At 38.3% G+C, this 18640-nt stretch overlaps 1 protein-coding gene across 1 annotated transcript in view; it reads right to left on the bottom strand.

The window, feature by feature from the left end:
* The window catches only part of g (adaptor-related protein complex 3, delta 1 subunit-like garnet), a 580467-nt gene that overhangs the window by 258111 nt on the left and 303716 nt on the right, over positions 1–18640 (bottom strand). The window contains exon 14 of the mRNA XM_067141336.2: positions 9343–9505. Within this exon, the coding sequence (XP_066997437.1) occupies positions 9343–9505 (163 nt within the window). The remainder of the gene's footprint in view (positions 1–9342; positions 9506–18640) is intronic.

Genomic DNA, 18640 nt, shown 5'->3' with positions numbered 1-18640 from the left:
TGACAGATAAAAGTTGCACGCCCATCTTGTCCCTGGCTAAATAATGAAATTAAAAACATGATGACCCACCGACGCTTTAAACGAACGCTTGACCAAAGTGACTTCGAAAATGATCGGGTGATTAGAAATAGAGTTAAACAGTGCGTTAGAAACCGTAAATTTACTTACTTGCAAAACATGACTGCAAACATGAATTCTAGCAGTGCTTGGAACACGCTTCGTTCCTTAGGCATAGGGAAACCTCGGCAACAACCCCATGTGCCAGACATACCACTCGATAAGTTAAATGAGTTTTTTACTGAAGAACGAAGACCCCCTAGTATACTAAATTCCCCAAACTCAGTACCCAACTCTGTTATGAACCCTTTACCTGACCAACAACATTTTACATTCCAACCTGTTACTGCTAATAAAGTTAAAAAAGTATTATATTCTATCAAATCAAAAGCCAGAGGAGTGGATGATATCCCTATAACCTTTTTACACAACATTATTGGTTCTGTTTTACCAATCATTACCCACATTTTCAACTACTGTCTTAAAAACGGAACCTTTCCTTCACTATGGAAACTAGCTAATGTTATCCCTGTGCCTAAGAAACCTGACCCCTCCCTACCATCCAACTACAGACTAATTTCTATCCTACCAGCTATTTCCAAAGCACTCGAGCGTCTGGTTCATGAGCATGTGTTGGAATACTTAAACAACCATTCTCTCCTAGACCCATTGCAGTCTGGCTTCAAGAAGGGACACAGCACAGCAACTGCCCTGCTCAAAGTGACTGATGACATACGGCACGCAATTGACCAAAGACTGGTGACAATACTTACTCTCCTCGATTTCAGTAGCACATTTGACACTATAACCATCCAGATCCTATTAAACAGGATGCAATCTTACTAGTTCGATCAACGAACTCTTAATTTCTTTTTATCGTACCTCAAAAATCGCGCGCAACTAATTACAACCCTTGATCAAACCTCTCACTGGCTAACCAGGAAGGAAGGCAAGCCACAGGGTAGTGTTTTAGGCCCACTGCTCTTTATCCTGTATGTAAACGACATTTCATCTAATTTAAAGAATTGAAGCTACCATCTTTATGCAGACGACTTAAATTTACTGTCACTGTAAGACCTCCAATTTGCCTCATGCCATAACAGGCATCAATGCTGACCTTCAGTGACTTAACGCTTATTCCTTGAAAAATTCCCTCCTTCTTAACCCCTCCAAGACACAAGCAATCATTATTGGCTCTCAAAAATTGTTGGCCACACTTAGATACGAAACTATTCCTCCAGTTATACTGAATGGTAGAGTTTTTCCATTCAGCCAAACTGTGAGAAATCTTGGAGTGATAATGAATGAAACTTCAAATTGGTCTGAATATATTAAGAATGTGTGTAAAAAAATATTTTCGATACTTCATTTGGTTAAAAGAAACAGCGATATTTTACCTTGTAATGCGAGAGTCAAACTCATACAAACGCTAGTGCTTCCCGTCCTCGACTACTGTGACGTCATTCTGGTAGACGCAACAAAAGAGCAGACTTCGAAACTTCAGCGAGCGCTTAATTGTTGCCTTAGATTTATATACAGTCTGAGTTACGATACGCATGTCACCCCATACTATCACACTATTTCATGGCTGAAACCTGACAAACGACGAACGTATCACATACTGATACAGATATACACTGCTCTCTGAAGACAGACCACTATACATTTCATCCCAGCTTAAGTATTTGTCAAACTCTGCTTCACTACAGTGGTTAAGTGTAAGAGAGGGCCAAGAGCCCTAACTTCGTAAACAAACAAACAAACAAACAAAGAAACAAACAAACAAACAAACAAATAAATAAATAAAATAAAAATCTTGCAAAGGGGTATATGGTCCTTACGGAGCCAGTACAGAGAGAGGTGGATGCAGAGCGAAATAATGGATAGATTTTAAAACTTAATTTATTCAGCTTGAGAGTTTGATGAATAAGTTCCCAATTATTTTGGACTCATAGCATTAAATCAAATTAAAATATTTTCTGAACAAGTTAATGTTGCCTGGCTAATTGTAATAAGATCAATTTTTATAATTGTCTATCTTTTAAGATGAAACGATTATCTTTCTTTGAAAATCAATAAGTTCTTTTCTTGATAAAGTTCATAAAGTTCTAAATCCAGCGTCGAACCAAGTTCCATCTCCCGCGTATCAACCACGTTTAAATTCCATGAAGTCACCACGTTCCAACTCCCACGTAGCAGAAATGATAGCAGGTTGATATGACAAAATAGGCACTCAGTTAGGGTTTCGTGTCACTTATAAACTTTATAAACACGAGAAAGTTCAACTGACAAGATTAACTTGCGAGTGTCCTATGCTTGGAAGTAGGAAAACTTAAAGGGTCCACCTTTTCAATACAAAAAATGTTATAGTTTATTTATAACAGGTATTTGCACTTGGAACTAGTTTCGACGCTGTTTTGCGTCATCATCAGCCAAAATGTGGGAAATAGGCCAGCATGTAGGCATTTATATTACACAAGGCGTTACATTAAACAATACACATCTTACAAGGAGATAAAAAACAGGGACGAATATAGAAACAAATGAATCGTTGAGAAAGCAAAAGTTATACATATTAAAAATAACCTTAACCAGTGCAAGTTGTGGTTAAGCTTATTTTTAATATGTATAACTTTTGCTTTCTCAACGATGCATGTGTTTCTACATTCGTCCCTGTTTTTATCTCCTCGTAAGATGTGTATTATTTAATGTAACACCTTGTGTAAAAAATTGGGTTAAATGAAGGAGTTATATCATGTTCAAGTTCATGCTTTCACATCTCCGCACAATATTTAATATGAAATTTACTGTTGGTCTTTATAGCTATTGTTGAGAGTGAAAGAGAATTTCCTGTTGTGTATGTTTATCAGGAACTCAAGGGAGACTTCATTAGTTAGTCGGAACATAGAAAAAATGATGAACTCTTATCAGAAGAACTCTTAAGGTTTCAGTTTACTTTGTCCTGCCTGCTGGCTCTTCAGTAATGTGTGCGCGTGTGTTTTATATTCAGGAATCATTCAAGAAGATTACTTTCGCACTGCAAGATGTGTGGTTAAGGTTATTTTTAATATGTATAACTTTTGCTTTCTCAATGATTCATTTGTTTCTATATTCGTCCCTGTTTTTTATCTCCTTGTAAGATGTGTATTGTTTAATGTAACGCCTTGTGTAATATAAATGCCTACATGCTGGCCTATTTCCCACATTTTGGCTGATGATGACGCAAAACAGCGTCGAAACTAGTTCCAAGTGCAAATACATGTTATAAATAAACTATAACATTTTTTGTATTGAAAAGGTGGACCCTTTAAGTTTTCCTACTTCCATTCTCAGTTCAATACGGACAAAAATGAAATTCTTAGGTTTAAATGTCCTATGCTTGTAAATCGTAAAATTAGCACTGTATTTTACTAGGTGCATTTCCTCTAATGTTTAATCACTGGTAGAAAATTGTTATTGCTCATTAGAATGGATTCACTGTTCATGTTGAAACACAGTTAAAACATATTTACACATGAAAATAAAATTCTTATTCGTCATAACAAAATACTTAATTCGCGGATATTTACAAGTTCCTATGATGGCAATGTCATACAATGTCAAATACTGTTCACTTGTGATGAAGGTTTAGCCTTATTAAAACTTCATCCAATAGTTAATACACACGTATTTAATGTATTATTAGGAAATAGGTTAGTTTGACAGATTAAATGTTCAATTATTTCACTTGAATATCTTCTTAGTATTCGCACACTTATTTCTCATGAATGTCTAAAGTCAGTTTCATTCAAATATGAATAAAAGTTTAAATCAATTAAATTTGTTCGATTTGCAGTTGAAAATACTAAGTCTGTAAAGTGATTAAATATCATAAGTCTTTGACAACAGACTGAAATTATTAAGTTAGTATCATATCACTCGAAAAGTTTCTAAGTTCCAACACGAGTCATTGTTTTACAAATCTTGTTGGAAACTTTACCATAGAGTTCGTACAATGTGATATCTTGAGTTTGAACCTCGCGGACCCATTCATGTGAGGCAACATGACTACATGACGGCAGCGAGTTGAGAACTGACCTTGACCTAGCAGAACCCCATTCTTTTATACCAATCTGTCGAGGTCAGCTTTCTCCCCTCGTGGAAAAATCAAGTTTCTTTACACCTAAATTACTCTTAAGTCTGTAGGCCGATATTAATGAAATTGCAGTATGTTTGCCTTTAAATAATGGGCTATATGATGGCATATCTCATTAACTGATATCTCAATGGGTTCCAAAGTTAGTAAAATTTCTTCTAGTATGTTCGACAATACCAGGTGGTGTTCACGTGACAGTTGTATCACCCTCCTGCGTGACCTAGCTTGCTTGCCATATGCATGCCCGAGCCATTCCGTTGCTACTTCGCACGCTAGGGTCATCCCGTTGTGCTGACTTCCATTAAATAAAATTATGTTCCAGGCCATACATGGTTCCTGGTGGAGTGCATATGTTTTGTCTGGAAACTTTTGGTTGGCAGTGTATTAAAACATAATTTGGAATCAGGGGTAGAAGTTGGGGGTGGGGGGTTGTAGCCATTCAAAGAAAATAACAAGTGGCACAGTAGACAGTTGAGAATAATAAACCAGACTTAAAATGGCACACTAATTGGAAAAGGTTCGCCATCCCTGACCTAGGATGTGCCACGTGAGAGTATTATTTCTCCCCCTGCTACGACAACATAGTAGGTTCATGGCATTACCCGTTCAGTTATACGAAAATCTTGAGATGATGATGTGTAAAGCATCAGGAACACAAAAGACAAATGGTATTCTGACAGGTCTACAGACAGGTGCCACAAAACATCCCTGTTTTCTGTGTGAGTGGGACAACTGAGCAAGGTGAACAACACTGGATTCAAAAGGAATAGCAGCCACATAAACAGTGGATTGCTGTGCTGGCTTGAAAAACATGAATGTCTTGTTGACAAATCCAATATAATGTTACCTTTAGTTTATATCAAACTAGGACTTGCGAAGCCATTCTTTAAGGCTATAAACAATGAAGATGACTGTTTCCAGTATCTGTGTCATTGATTCCCAGGCATCAGTAATGCCAAAAATCAAAGAGGGTTATCTTCACATGCCCAGATACCAGAAAACTTCATTCTGATAACTTACTGGTCTTGAAGACTGTGTGTGCAGCCAAATGTTCGGTATGGACAGCATTCCAGGATATAGTCAGAAACATTCCTGACAAAGGATACAAACAAATGGACAAAATGCTTGTTTCTTTCTAAGATTTAGGCTGTTATATGAGCTTAAAGGTGCACATCTGGACTATTTCCATGAGAACCTAAGAATGCTGAGCGAAGTGCAAGGAGAAAGATTCCACCAGGATCTAAAGGAAATTAAATATAGATATCAACAGAAATGGAACCAGAACATGCTGGCAGATTACTGCTGGTTACTTGAGAGAGAGAATCCAACACCACCTCAAAAAACAGTATCTTAGAATAAGGCAAGAAATACAATTGCAAGCATGGACTTGCAATTCTACAACATGTTACCAGGCTTATGAACGATAAATTTTGTAACATTTGGCTCCACATATACAACCGTTATGTTCATAAATATAACAGTGTAATATAAGCATGTACAGATGAATTGAAATAACAAGAAAAACAGTACTTTTTACATGTGACAATAGAGCATATAAATCCTGTATATTCATTTCCATTTTGCAAAGAAACCTGATGTGATACAGGAAAACTGACTTCAGTTCCAGATTCAGCAAGCCTGGAATATAAATGATCATTGTTTGAAATTTATGCAATGATCATAAAGTTTAAATTCACAGGCTAGTTTAAATTACAGGATTGTGAGCAACTACAGAAAGATCTTGACAATGTTGAGAGATGGAAAACAGACAACGGTTTGTTGGTAAACGGGATTTTATTCTTTTTTTAGAGCATGCGCCTGAAAAGCCTTGCATCTGATTTGTTTTTGACATTTCTGACATGCTCTATTGGTGAAAAATATATAATTCCCTCCATGGGAATTTAGAATTTTCCATTCCGAATTGCTAGGCGGGCAATAATTCCATTGTGGAGATTTATCTCCCGTATGCAGTTATCAGACTGTGCCTCTTATAAGGGTTTCTGATAGGTTCACCTGCATACACCCCAGTGTCAGTGGGTAGGGTCTGACACATCCTACTCTGAGTTTAGTGTCAGACCTAAGACAAAACGCTGGTTAATAGAGCAAGCGCCTGAAAAGCCTTGCATCTGATATGTTTTTGACATTTTCGACATGCTCTATTGGTGAAAAATATCTAATTCCCTCCATGGGAATTTAGAATTTTCCATTTGAATTTGCTTTATGTCGCACCAACACAGACAGGTCATATGGCGACGAAGGGATAGGAAAGGCCTAGGAGTGGGAAGGAAGCGTATGTGGCCTTGATTAAGTTACAGCCTCAGCATTTGCCTGGTGTGAAAATGGGACACCACAGAAAACCATCTTCAGGGCCTGAACAGGGAGACTGGCTTCAGTCCAAACAGGGTTGCTGAGGGTGACTGATGGTTAGCGGCTTGGATAAATATAGAAACATTTCTAAAAGTTACTAACATGACAGTGGAACACTACTACAATCATTATGCATTTGCTCTTACTTGTTCACATCACCACCAATTCATAACCATTGACACATTTACACGTAAATAATATTGCACATATATGGGCAAGATTTAAGGCGATTTAATAGAATCTGAGGATCTTGTAGAACGAAACACATCATTCTTTGTTTAAAAGGGATGATTTTTCTTTTCTTACAGGTACGTTACAGTGTTACCTGTGTCAATTATTTTTAACAGACTGAAAAGCTTTATCGTTGTATTAACTAAGTTGACACTGAGAAGTATGGCTTTCTTCTTAACAAATGAAAAAATATAGGCAAGGTATGAACATAAAAAAAAAAAAAAAAAAAAAGGTAGGTATTAGCACAATGTCTTCCACCACAGTCCCAGCTCAGAAAACTTTCGAAGGCTCTACTTTATGTATTTGATACAAAGGTGGATCAAATATAAGCGGGGTATTTGAATGTACTGTTGCTGTTAGTAATAATTCTGAGGTGGGGTTTTGCCAGGATGTTGCTGGGGGTGTCTGAAAAAGGAGTTTGCGCGCGCAAATGACGCTGGAGAGCTGGGCTGCTTCAGTACGCCATGAGTGAGCAAGAAGTGCAGGTCTGTTGCGCCATACATCATTATCAAATTTCTTGCAAAAAGAGGACACCAGACCTTCCGAAATTTTGAGACTGCTCCGAGCACAGTTTGGAGAAGAAACACTTTAGCAGACTTGAGTGTATGAGTGGGCTAAAAAAATTTGTAGCAGGAAGAGATGCTGTGAATAATGAACCTCACGAAAGGAGACCCCGGACATGTATCACTGCAGACAACATTGTTGCCATTGGTGACATTATTGGTGAAGATTGGCAAATAAAAATTTTGCAAATTTTTTTTTACAATTTGCTTTACATGTTATAAATCTCATATTTTTGGTCCGTGTTGAAAATTTACAGTTCAAAAATAATAAAGGTGTTCTTTAATCCACCTATTTAATACTTTAATTTCCACTTATAGATAGTGGTTACATAAACAGACTATCAGTTAAATGGGACATGTTTCGCCCTCAATTTAGGGCATCTTCAGCCTAAAAACAATCTTCAAGAGTACACCTTATATTAATATGGAAGCTAAAAGTTTAGCCAGTTACTAAAATTCAGTGAAAAATTATACATTATACAAACATGTTAATGGAAACACTGTCAATGATTAAACCATAAACTATTTTGTCAGAGACTAAAACTTATTCCATTAAAAATTGTAATTAAAATTGTTAGTGGAATACCAAAGTGACAATGACAATGCCAACGACATGAGGGCGTGAAAAACAAGCACAAAAATGAATGTCATAAATACAACATGTTCAAGGCCGCTGATGAAATCTTGAGCATAAGGTGAAACTGAAGCATCAGTTGAATTTTTGCAGAAAGGGCCCTTAGCACCGGTAGGCAATATTATTGTCTGAGACCTTGTCAGGAAATGTCAGTAGATACTGGAAAATGTTCTATGTTTGTTGAAAGCTGTCATTTGCTATCTACTGTTGCGTTGGTAGCCGCCCTTCTGTTGGCTTTGAGTCTCGTATTATAACTGTGTCTCGTATTATAACAGGTGGGTTTCTTGTCTCCTCAAGCAGAAACAAAAAAACTATATGCCGGGAAGTTTGTTAAAGACTCCTCAGTCGCTACAAGGAGGGAGGAGAGGATTTCTTACGTCGTACTGTGACTTGTGATAAAACTTAGGTGCATCATTACACCCCAGAGTCAAAGCAAACAAACATGGAGTGGCAGCGAAGAGATGAAGGAGGTCCAGTGAAGGCAAAAAAAGACGCCCATCTGCTGGAAAGGGGCATGCAACAGTTTTCTGAGACTCTGTGGATATTTTGCTGGTGGACTTTCTTCGCAAACGAAGGACAACGAATGCAGCCCATTACTGTCGCCTTTTGGATGAAGCAAAAGCTGCGTATCACAAGAGATGCCGGCAGCTGATCCGAAACATCATTGTTCTCCATGACAATGCAAAGCCACATATTGCTGCATTAACACAGGAAAAACTGGAGGAAATTCACTTGACACATCTGGAACACCCTCCATACAGTCCAGATTTATCGCCCTGTGACAATCATTTGTTTGGATCACTCAAACAAGACCTAGCAGGACAGCAGTTCGATGATTATGGAAGTGTAGAACAGCTGGTGCGCAATTGGCTCCGCACACGTCCCTCTTCTTTCTATCAGGATGGCATCAAAACTTACGAATCCAATGGAGAAAATTTGTATTGAAGGCAGGAGACTTTGTAGAAAAGTGATCTCTATACGTGTATTTTTTTGGGTGATGCAATAAATTTTTTTAAAAATAATTCCAGTTTATATTTGATCCGCCCTTGTAGCAAGATGTCTTGAAGTGTAATTTCCTTAATTATGCAGTATATTCTACACAAAAGCTGAAATGCAACACAGGTTCAAAACTCAAATATGTAAACATCTAGCTTTTATAAAGAGGAATGCATTTCATATGAAAACAGGAATGATTTATTTTGTCCTTTATAGAAAGAGGGAAACAATTTTTTTTTTTAAACTAATGTACTCACATAAAAAGGTAAAAAAAAAAAAAAAAAAAAAAAAAAAAAAAAAAAAAAAACCATATGATAAACCAAATGATCTTTCAAAAGGTACACTTCTAATTTACTTACTGCATTTATTTTATCAACTGACTGAGATTCTTCTGCACTCATGAGAATGTTAGCGAACAGCTTCAGGATGTTTTGAACATAAACTGCCTGAATATGACCTGGCAGGGCAAAAACTCTTCCTCTTAGCATTGCTTCCAGAGTAGCCTGCGGTTCACTCAGATGCCTATGGGATGTAAAGGAAATGTTTTGAGTGGTTCTTCTATCAGTAACATTTCATGATACTTTAACAAAGGATCAACAATATATATACTGTATTAATTCGTTCCTGGTAGCTGTGAACCATAGCTTCACATACACGTCATATTACTGTTTACTGCACTTTAATCCAACATCATATTTTCAAGACTATTTCCTAAAGAAATCACTAGAAAAATGGTATCTTTTGATATTACATTTGTATATTTTTTATCAGGTTATTGGCAACTTTCAGCTAATAATCATATAATTGAGGCAGCAAGTGGGTAAAGGACATGTCCAAAAGAAATGGTGTTCTGACAAAAACCGTGCTGAAAACTTTATATTGTTATAACTTTTATTTTGATGATGATGATGATGATGCTTGTTGTTTTAAGGGGCCTAACATCGAGGTCATCGGCCCCTGATGGTACGAAATGAGACGAAATGCAATGACAAAATAAAAATACAAAACCCTCCACTCACCAGAATTCAAAACGGGAGGATGAAAAATGAACGGATGGATATGAAGTTAAAACAATCAGTGGAGCCGACCCGCAATGCCTCAGTCTCAGGAACTGACAGAGAACAATGATAATACTGACCAAGGGACTACTTCTAGAGATCAATACTGAATTGATGATGCTTGCAAGCTAAAGGGGTCATCGGCCTCTCATAATGGTACTTATTGCTTGGAAAGAAGAACCATGATATTGGACATGGTGCGGTACTAAACAACAGTATCGTAGACTCGCGGTACTCCACACATTATGGTACTACTCACAGGTAATACAGACCTATGGTGTTTCACACATAGCGGCGCCATTTATAGGTAACGCAAACCTATGGTTTTCAACACAAACGTGTACTAACCAGGGACTCGTACTATCCCGTGGTGTTCCTTATGTAGTCTGTACTAATCATAGGCAAGCCAGAACCCTGGTGTCGCTCATATAGTGCTACTAATCACAGGTACCGTAAAAGCCTGACCGCACGGTGCTCCTGATTGCTACTTATCACAAACCTATTTGGTACCTAACATAGTGGTACAATGTGCAAGGAATAACGACCCATGGTGTTCCCCGCGTGGTGGTACTAATCACAAGTAGTTTCATGGTTCTAATCCAATCATCCCTTGGTCGCCCCTTTTAGTCGCCTCTCACGACAGGCAGGGGATACCGTGGGTGTATTATTCGTCTGCCTCCCCCACCCACAGGGGGTGTGTGTTTGGTCCGCGAGAGGTATTTTATTTCCCTCAAGTCCGCCGGCAAACCGGTTAGGACCCCCCTATCCGCCACCTGGGACGCACCACGTGGGAGTATCACCTCTCCCCCTGCTACGCCTGTGTAGCAGGTTCGTGGACTTTTATTTTACAAACCACAATTTAAGACAGAAATTACCTCATTTGGAATATAAACATATAAAGTGAAGCTGCTCCATACAACATATGCTATTGTATACAGCATACTGTTTAGTTATAAAAGAAAACAATGTAGTTACTACATCAATTTAGCTCACAGGCTTACACAGTATATACAAACAGGTACCAGTTCCTGATCATCCAGATTAAACTTCTTAAAACACTTAAGGGAAGTATCTGAAACTGTCCCTCTCCATCCGAAAAGAAAGCTGCATTCCTCTAACTTTCAAGATCCATACAGATGGGAGAATTTGTTATCATAAAATTCTGCACCCACTATCCATATAGCTCGCTTCTCTCATTGAATCAAAGTAGACTGGTCTGAGGCACTGTTTTCAAACCAAATGGTCAGATAAACAATAATGGCTAGGGAATCGTGTTTAACAGCATGTCACTGAACCAGCAGGATTTTTTCTTTCTCTCTCTCTCTCTCTCTTTCATACCAGACAAAACCATTCTTGGTTAGTACGTTTTTTGTCCTATTCTTAACTTTTATTTTACAATTTGCTTTATCCCCAACACAGATAGGTTTTATGGTGACGATTGGATAGGAAAGGGCTAGGAGTGGGAAGGAAGCGGCCATGGCCTTATTTAAGATACAGCCCCAACATGTTTAACCTTATGGTGTCACAAGTTTATCAGTAACCCTTTACAAGGGCAGCTGCTCATCTATATATATAAAATTACTTGTCCTGACTGACTGACTGATTCATCATCGCTGAGCCAAAACTACTGGACATAAAGAAATAAAATTTTGGGGATACATTCATATTAACATGTAGGTGCACGCTAAGGGAGGATTTTGGGATATTCCGTCGCTGACGGGGTGAAAAGGGGGGAGTTTTTAAAATGAGGATATCTATATCTCTAAAACTTAAAAGTTTAGAGATGCAAAAATTGGTATTTCGAATCTCCTTTAAAAATAAAGAAACACGTATTTTCTTGTTTTCAGAAAATCCCATGAAGGGGGTCGAAAAAAAGGAGGAAAAGGGGTTGACACATTTTATGAGACTTATACCTCAAAAACTGAAGATGTTACAGACATGAAAATTTGTATTTGGAATTTTCTTTCAAAGTAAAGAAATACATAATCTTTTGTCTTTGGAAAATCCACTTAAGGGGGGTGAATTAATTGAAAAATTAGTTGAATACTTTGTATGAGGATACTTGTATCTTAAAAACTAAAGATCTTACAGACGTGAAAATTAGTACTAGGAATCTCCTTTAAAAATAAAGAAACGTGCATTTTGGGGTGGGGAATCAACTTGGTGGTGGGGGCAGTGAAAAAGGAGTTTAATTCCTTTTTATGAGGATACATATCTCTCAAAACTGAAGATGTTACAGTCGTGATAATTGGCATTTGGAAGCTCCTTTATAAATAAAGAAACAAGTTTTTTTTGTTTTTGGAAAATCTACCTAAGGGGGCAGGGTGAAAGAAAGTGAAAAAATTTAATTATTTTTATGGAGAAACTTATATCTTGAAAACTTAAGGTTACACACGTGAAAATTTGTATTTGGAATCACCTTAAAAATAAAGAAACCTGCATTTTATGGAGGGGGGAATCAACTTAATGGGCTGGGGCAAAAAAGGAGTTGAATTCTTTTTATGAGGATAATTATATCTCAAAAACTGTACATGTTACAGGCATGAAAATTAGTATTTTGAATCTCCTTTTAAAATGAAGGGACACGCATTTGTTTTTTTCTTGGAAAATCGACGTAAGAGGTGTGGGGTTGAAAATAAGTAAATAAGGAGTTGAATATGTTTATGAGGATACTTTATCTTAAAAACTGAGCTGTTACAGACTTGCAAGTTGGTATTTTGAATTTCTTTTCAAAATAAAGAGACATGCATTTTTTGTTTTTGGAAAGTCCACTTCAGGCAGGAGAGGGGTGGAAAGAAGTGAAGAAGAAGTTTATTATTCCTATTAGTATATATTTATCTCAAAAAACTGAAGGTGTTACAGAAGTACAGGCATGAAAACTGGTATTTGGAATCTCCTTTAAAAAAAATGAAACACATTTTTTTGTTTTCAGAAAATCTAGTTAAGGGGCTGAAAAGAATGGGAAAAGTGGGTGAATTTTTAAAATGAGTAGCGGTATATCTACATTATATGTTAAAAACATAACATGTTAGAGACAAGAAACCTGGTATTTGGAAAGTCCTTTAAAAATACAGGAACCTGTACCTTTTGTTTTTGGAGAAGGCACTTAACAGGGGGGTGAAAAATGAAAAATAGTTGAATTATTTTTTATGAGGATACATATATCTTAGAAACTGAAGATGTTACAGACATGAAAATTGGTATTTGGAATCTCCTTAAAAAAATAAAGAAACATGTATTTTTGTTTTCGGAAAATACACACAAATGGGGTGAGGGTCGGGGAAGGACTGATCAAGGGGTCGAATTATTTTCATGAGGATACTTATATATATATCTCAAAAACTGAAGATGTTACAGATGTGGGAAGAGGTATTTGGAAACTCCTTTAAAAATAAAGAAACATGTATTTATTTTTTCGACTTGATAGAAGACTGTTTCTCATATGTACAGTTCTATGTCGCATGGTCATCTTGGCCCCAAAAGGTAATACTACACATATGGTTTACAAAGAATTTCTGACCGCGCGAGTTGGCCATGCGGTTAGGAGCGCGCAGCTGTGAGCTCGCATCCAGGAATAGTGGGTTTGAACCCCACTGTCGGCAGCCCTGAAGATGGTTTTCCGCGACTTCCCATTTGGACCTACCCCTACAAGCCTGCTCATGGAAGCACGCGAGTAAATCGGCTCTCCGTTTAAGCGAATTTTGTAGGTGAATGGAAGCAGTGTGTGGTGTGGAAAAGTGCAGATCTGTGGAACTTGTGCCAGGGTTCGAGTTGAGACCAGTTTTTAATTGATATCGTTGTGTATATCACAATAATGTTAAAAATGGGTCGTCATCCTAATAAAGCTAGCAACGGTAGTGCCAGCAGTGGTGCCAACGAAATCGAACAGGCGGTGAGAAAGGTACTGGACGAGGCCGTGTTCTCCGAACGCTTCGTGGAAAGTATTGTAAGTGCAGTGGTGAGACAGGTAACGGAAATTGTGGTGAAAGAACTTGAGCGTAGTCTCCAGTTCAATGCCGAAATGGTGAATGACCTAAACAAAAATCTCGAGTGCCGTTTTAGAAAAATAAAACATCTCAAAGAAGAAGTTGAGACAAAGTGCGACTCCCTGGAACAGTACCAAAGGAGGTCAAGTTTACGTCTGTTTGGTATTGCTGAAAGTGAGGGTGAGAAAACAGACGACATTGTTGTGAGCCTCTGCAATAAACTGGAGGCCAAGGTAACCAAAACTGACATTGACAGGAGCCACAGAGTAGGACCAAAGGTGCCTGGTAAACCTCGGCCCATCATTGTGAAGTTCACGTCCTTCCGCTCCAGGCAAGAGGTTTTCACACAGAAGCGCCGACTGAAAGGAACATCTACCATGATACGGGAAGATTTGACTGCAACTCGTCTAGCAATTCTGAAGGCAGCCATCACTGTTCATGGGCTGAGGAACACTTGGACTGATCATGGGGTTATCATAATAGTTGGCAGATGGTACAAGGCGTCTTATCAACCGCATGTGTGATATTCCTAGATTGTAATCTGCAAACATCACCACATCAATACAGAACTACATTTGCTTTTAATGCGAGTACCGAAATATTGTCTTCCCTTGCTTTCATAGTAGGAATTCACTACAGTTAAGTTTCACTTTCTCTTCCTCCTCTCTCTCTCCCTCCCATTCACTCAATCTCCCATAACACACTTCCCATCACATCTTTTACTATATCAGGTATCTGTTTTCCAAGTATAACATTGCTAATTAGAACCTTCTAATTTAAAATTAGACTCATTTGTGTGATTTACCTTGTATAATTTTGTTTGTAGAATGTTCTGTCATTGTTATCAGCTTTGCACTGTCTTTTATTTCTCCAGTAGTCAGTATTGTTTGAACTGTATTTAACCGTAGTCCTCTCGTTAGTTCTGTTTTAGTTTTCTGTTCCAAAGTTGGCATACCTTTTAACACAATAAGGACATGCTTCTGATGACAGCAGGTCTAAGCGCATTCCTTTAATTCCATCCCCTTACCCCCCCCTGTTCCGTTAACCGCTCCCTTCACTCACATAGCTGCTAGAGCAAACCCAGGTCCTCTTTCAGCCGCTACTATCTTGAAGGAAACCGTGGAACAATTTCCAAGAGCTCTTAATCTTTGTCACTGTAATGTGCAGTTTTTGCTCTCCCAAACGCGCATGGATGAAATGCATAACCTGTTTTCTTCGTGCCAGTTCCATGCAATTCTTATGTCTAAAACATGGCTGAGCAGCAAATGCTCCAGTTCAGCTGTTGACATAGACGGGAACGTCCTTCTACGAAATGACCGCGAGGGGAAAGGCGGTGGGGGGGTGGCTGCTTATGTTGCCAGAGACCTCAACCCTCAAGTAATTAGCCATTCACCTTCACAGTATGAACGTAAACCAGAGTGTTTGTAGAGATAACACTGTTTAGAACGAAATGCTTGCTAGGAGTGGTTTACAAGCCTCCGAAAGTAGGGTATTTGACCGAATTTGAGACTGAAATACTAAACCTTCTGTCAGACTATGAACACGTTATTATAATGGGCGACTTCAACACAAATTTGTTAGTACCGCAGCTTCAACTCGACAGTTTCGTTACATTTTCGAAGTACGTAACATGACAATTTTACCTCTCGGACCAACCCACCACACTAATGGCAGTCACACCCTTCTCGATCTAATAATAATAAACAATTCAGCGAAAGTCCTGCAACATGGACAAACATCAGCCCCGGGGCTATCTGGACACGACATAATCTACCTGTCCTACCCATTACAAACTCAAAAACCAAGGTCAAAAATATCATTCAGGGACCTCAGACGAATTGACAAAGATAAATTAGAAGAACATGCTCCTTCCGTGCCGTGGATGATGATAAATCGCGCCAATAATGTAGAGGAAATGGTCTCAACATTTAATAACCTAGTAACGCAACTCTACGATTGGCACGCCCCAGTGCGTACGGGAAAAGGTTCCAGAGCTCTTAAACCGTGGATAGATGACGAAATTCGCCGCCTAATGGATAAACGAGACTCTGCTCGTAGACGATACAAGCACTACCCAACGGAAGTGAACCACCAGACTTATAAAACACAGCGTAATAAAACGACCTCTAAAATTCGAAGCGCTAGACTACGTTACACCCATAACTTGATTAGACCTGACGTACGCCCTGCGACGATGTGGAAATCTATGAAATATTTTGGCATCAATAACCAGAAATTTAACGAAGAACTAAATGTTAACATAGATGAATTAAATGACCATTTCATCTCGCCAATGGGAATTAATCCAGTCGTAAAGCAGAAAACTATTAATACATATGATAATACGCCATCTCCACAGAGATCAATTTTACTTCAGTCACGTCACCCCGCAAGAAGTGATTGACTCAAAACGAATCAAGACCAGAGCTAGGGGCGTAGATAATATAAGCCATGAAATGCTCATGAAAATTCTCCACCACATCATTTATCCATTGGTGAATATCTTTACTTACTCACTGCAGCAGGGGACTTATCCGGAAATAGGGAAAATGGCCATAGTTCACCCGCTTTCGAAAATAAGACTGGTGAAGGAAGTCGGTGACTATCAGCCGATTAGCATCTTGTGCATATTGTCAAAAGCTTTAGAATTCATAGTTCACAAGCAAATTACCAACTATCTTACTCAATATAATCTCCACAATATCCACCAGCCCGGCTTTAGACCGAGACACAGCACTTGCAGTGCATTAACACATGTGACTGATGACATAAGGCAAGCTATGGACAACAAACAACTGACAGTTCTAGCGTTATTGGACTTTAGTAAAGCTTTCGACACTGTTGATAGAGACATACTTATATCCAAATTAAATAGTTTAAATTTCTCCGTGAGTGCACTCCAGTGGATCAGATCCTATCTCACCGGTCGCCGGCATTGTGTACTTAATAATAACAATGAATATTCTAATTGGCGTATGGTTGGCGTAGGAATACAACAAGGATCTGTACTGGGCCCCCTATTTTTCTCTTCGTATATAAATGGCATAGCTTCCGGATTAAAACACTGTAAATACCACTTATACGCTGATGACCTACAGATACATATACACAGCAAACCCAAAACCTACACTCAGAAACACGTCACCTGAATGAAGACTTGATGACCATAGATATATGGGCCAGAAATCACGGATTAAAATGAAACCCATCAAAATCCCAGGCAATAATTATTGGTTACCCTAAATTACTTTGCAAACTCAATCGAACAGCGTTACCACAGTTGTCCATAAGTGGTACTCCCATACAGTATAACCAAAATGTAAGAAATCTTGGTATAATATTTGACTAACATCTGTCCTGGTCTGCCCAAACTATATCTGTGTGTAGAAAAATATACGGAACGCTACACTGTCTCAGTAAATTCAAATTCACTTTCCCTTTTTAACTAAAGAAAATTCTTTTTGAATCGTAACACTCTCCGCAATACCTCATTATGTTTATTGCGATATAGTTTATAACAACCTAGGAGTAGACTGGGGAAGGAAATTACAGTGTGCTCAGAATGCTTGTGTAAGATTTATCTGTCGACTTCGTTACGCTGATCATGTCACACCGTCTTACACGCGGCTTGGGTGGCTTCGCCTGTAAGAACGACGCACACTTCATACTCTTTGCTTTTTACATAATATTATTAAAACTTCTCAACCAGCCTATCTCCGTGATCGGATGAAGCTCCTCTCCACAGACCATAACAAAAATACCCGATCCTGCAGCACCATGTGTGTATCTCTTCCTGTACACAGAACAGCAATCTACACAACATCATTCACCGTTAACGCAGCCCGACAATTGAATCTCTTACAGTGGACGTCAGAAGCGTGTCCAGCAGCTCAACTTTTAAACATGCCTGTGTCAAAATACTAGGTAAACATGCATGAACCATTAAATTATGACCTGAAAACACCTCCTCCTACCGCCTCTCCATTTCCCTCTCCCTTTCACAGATCATCTTATTTTTCTTCATCACTTTCTTCTTCTTACTAATCCTTCTCTTCCCCTCTCAACTGAAGGCAATATTTCGGTGTACTGTAGAGATGTATATATTTTCTAAACTTTCTCTTTAGTAGTTACGTACGATTTGTATTATATAGATGACATGATTTTTTAAAGTGTGAATACTTTTGTCAATACTATTACTGTTATTATTGTTAATATTGTCATATTATTGTCATCAGTAGTTATTGTTAAGTGTTGTAGCTTAAGACTGCTTAAGTGTAAGAAAGGAAGTACATCCCTAACTTTGCCAAGATAATTGAAACATATTTTCACACCAGGTAAATGGTGGTGCTGTACCTTAATTAAGGTCATGGCCACTTCCTTCCCACTCCTAGGCCTTTCCTGTCTCAGTCGCCGTAAGACCTATCTGTGTTGGTGTGACGTAAAGCAAATGGCAAAAAGATTTTCTGGGGTAAATGAAACTCAATTTTTGGGTGAGTTTTTATACTTTAGGAATTTTGAGATAATGTCTCAGTACAATGCCGAGGAACGATTATTTGATCAAATTACGAAATCCACGCGAGCGAAGACACGGGCAATTGTTAGTTATATGATAT

This window comes from Anabrus simplex, chromosome 2 (genome assembly GCF_040414725.1).
Source record: "Anabrus simplex isolate iqAnaSimp1 chromosome 2, ASM4041472v1, whole genome shotgun sequence".
Taxonomy (NCBI): Eukaryota; Metazoa; Arthropoda; class Insecta; order Orthoptera; family Tettigoniidae; genus Anabrus; species Anabrus simplex.
The sequence above is the reverse complement of the archived record's forward strand: the minus strand, read 5'-3'. Positions and strand labels throughout refer to the sequence as shown.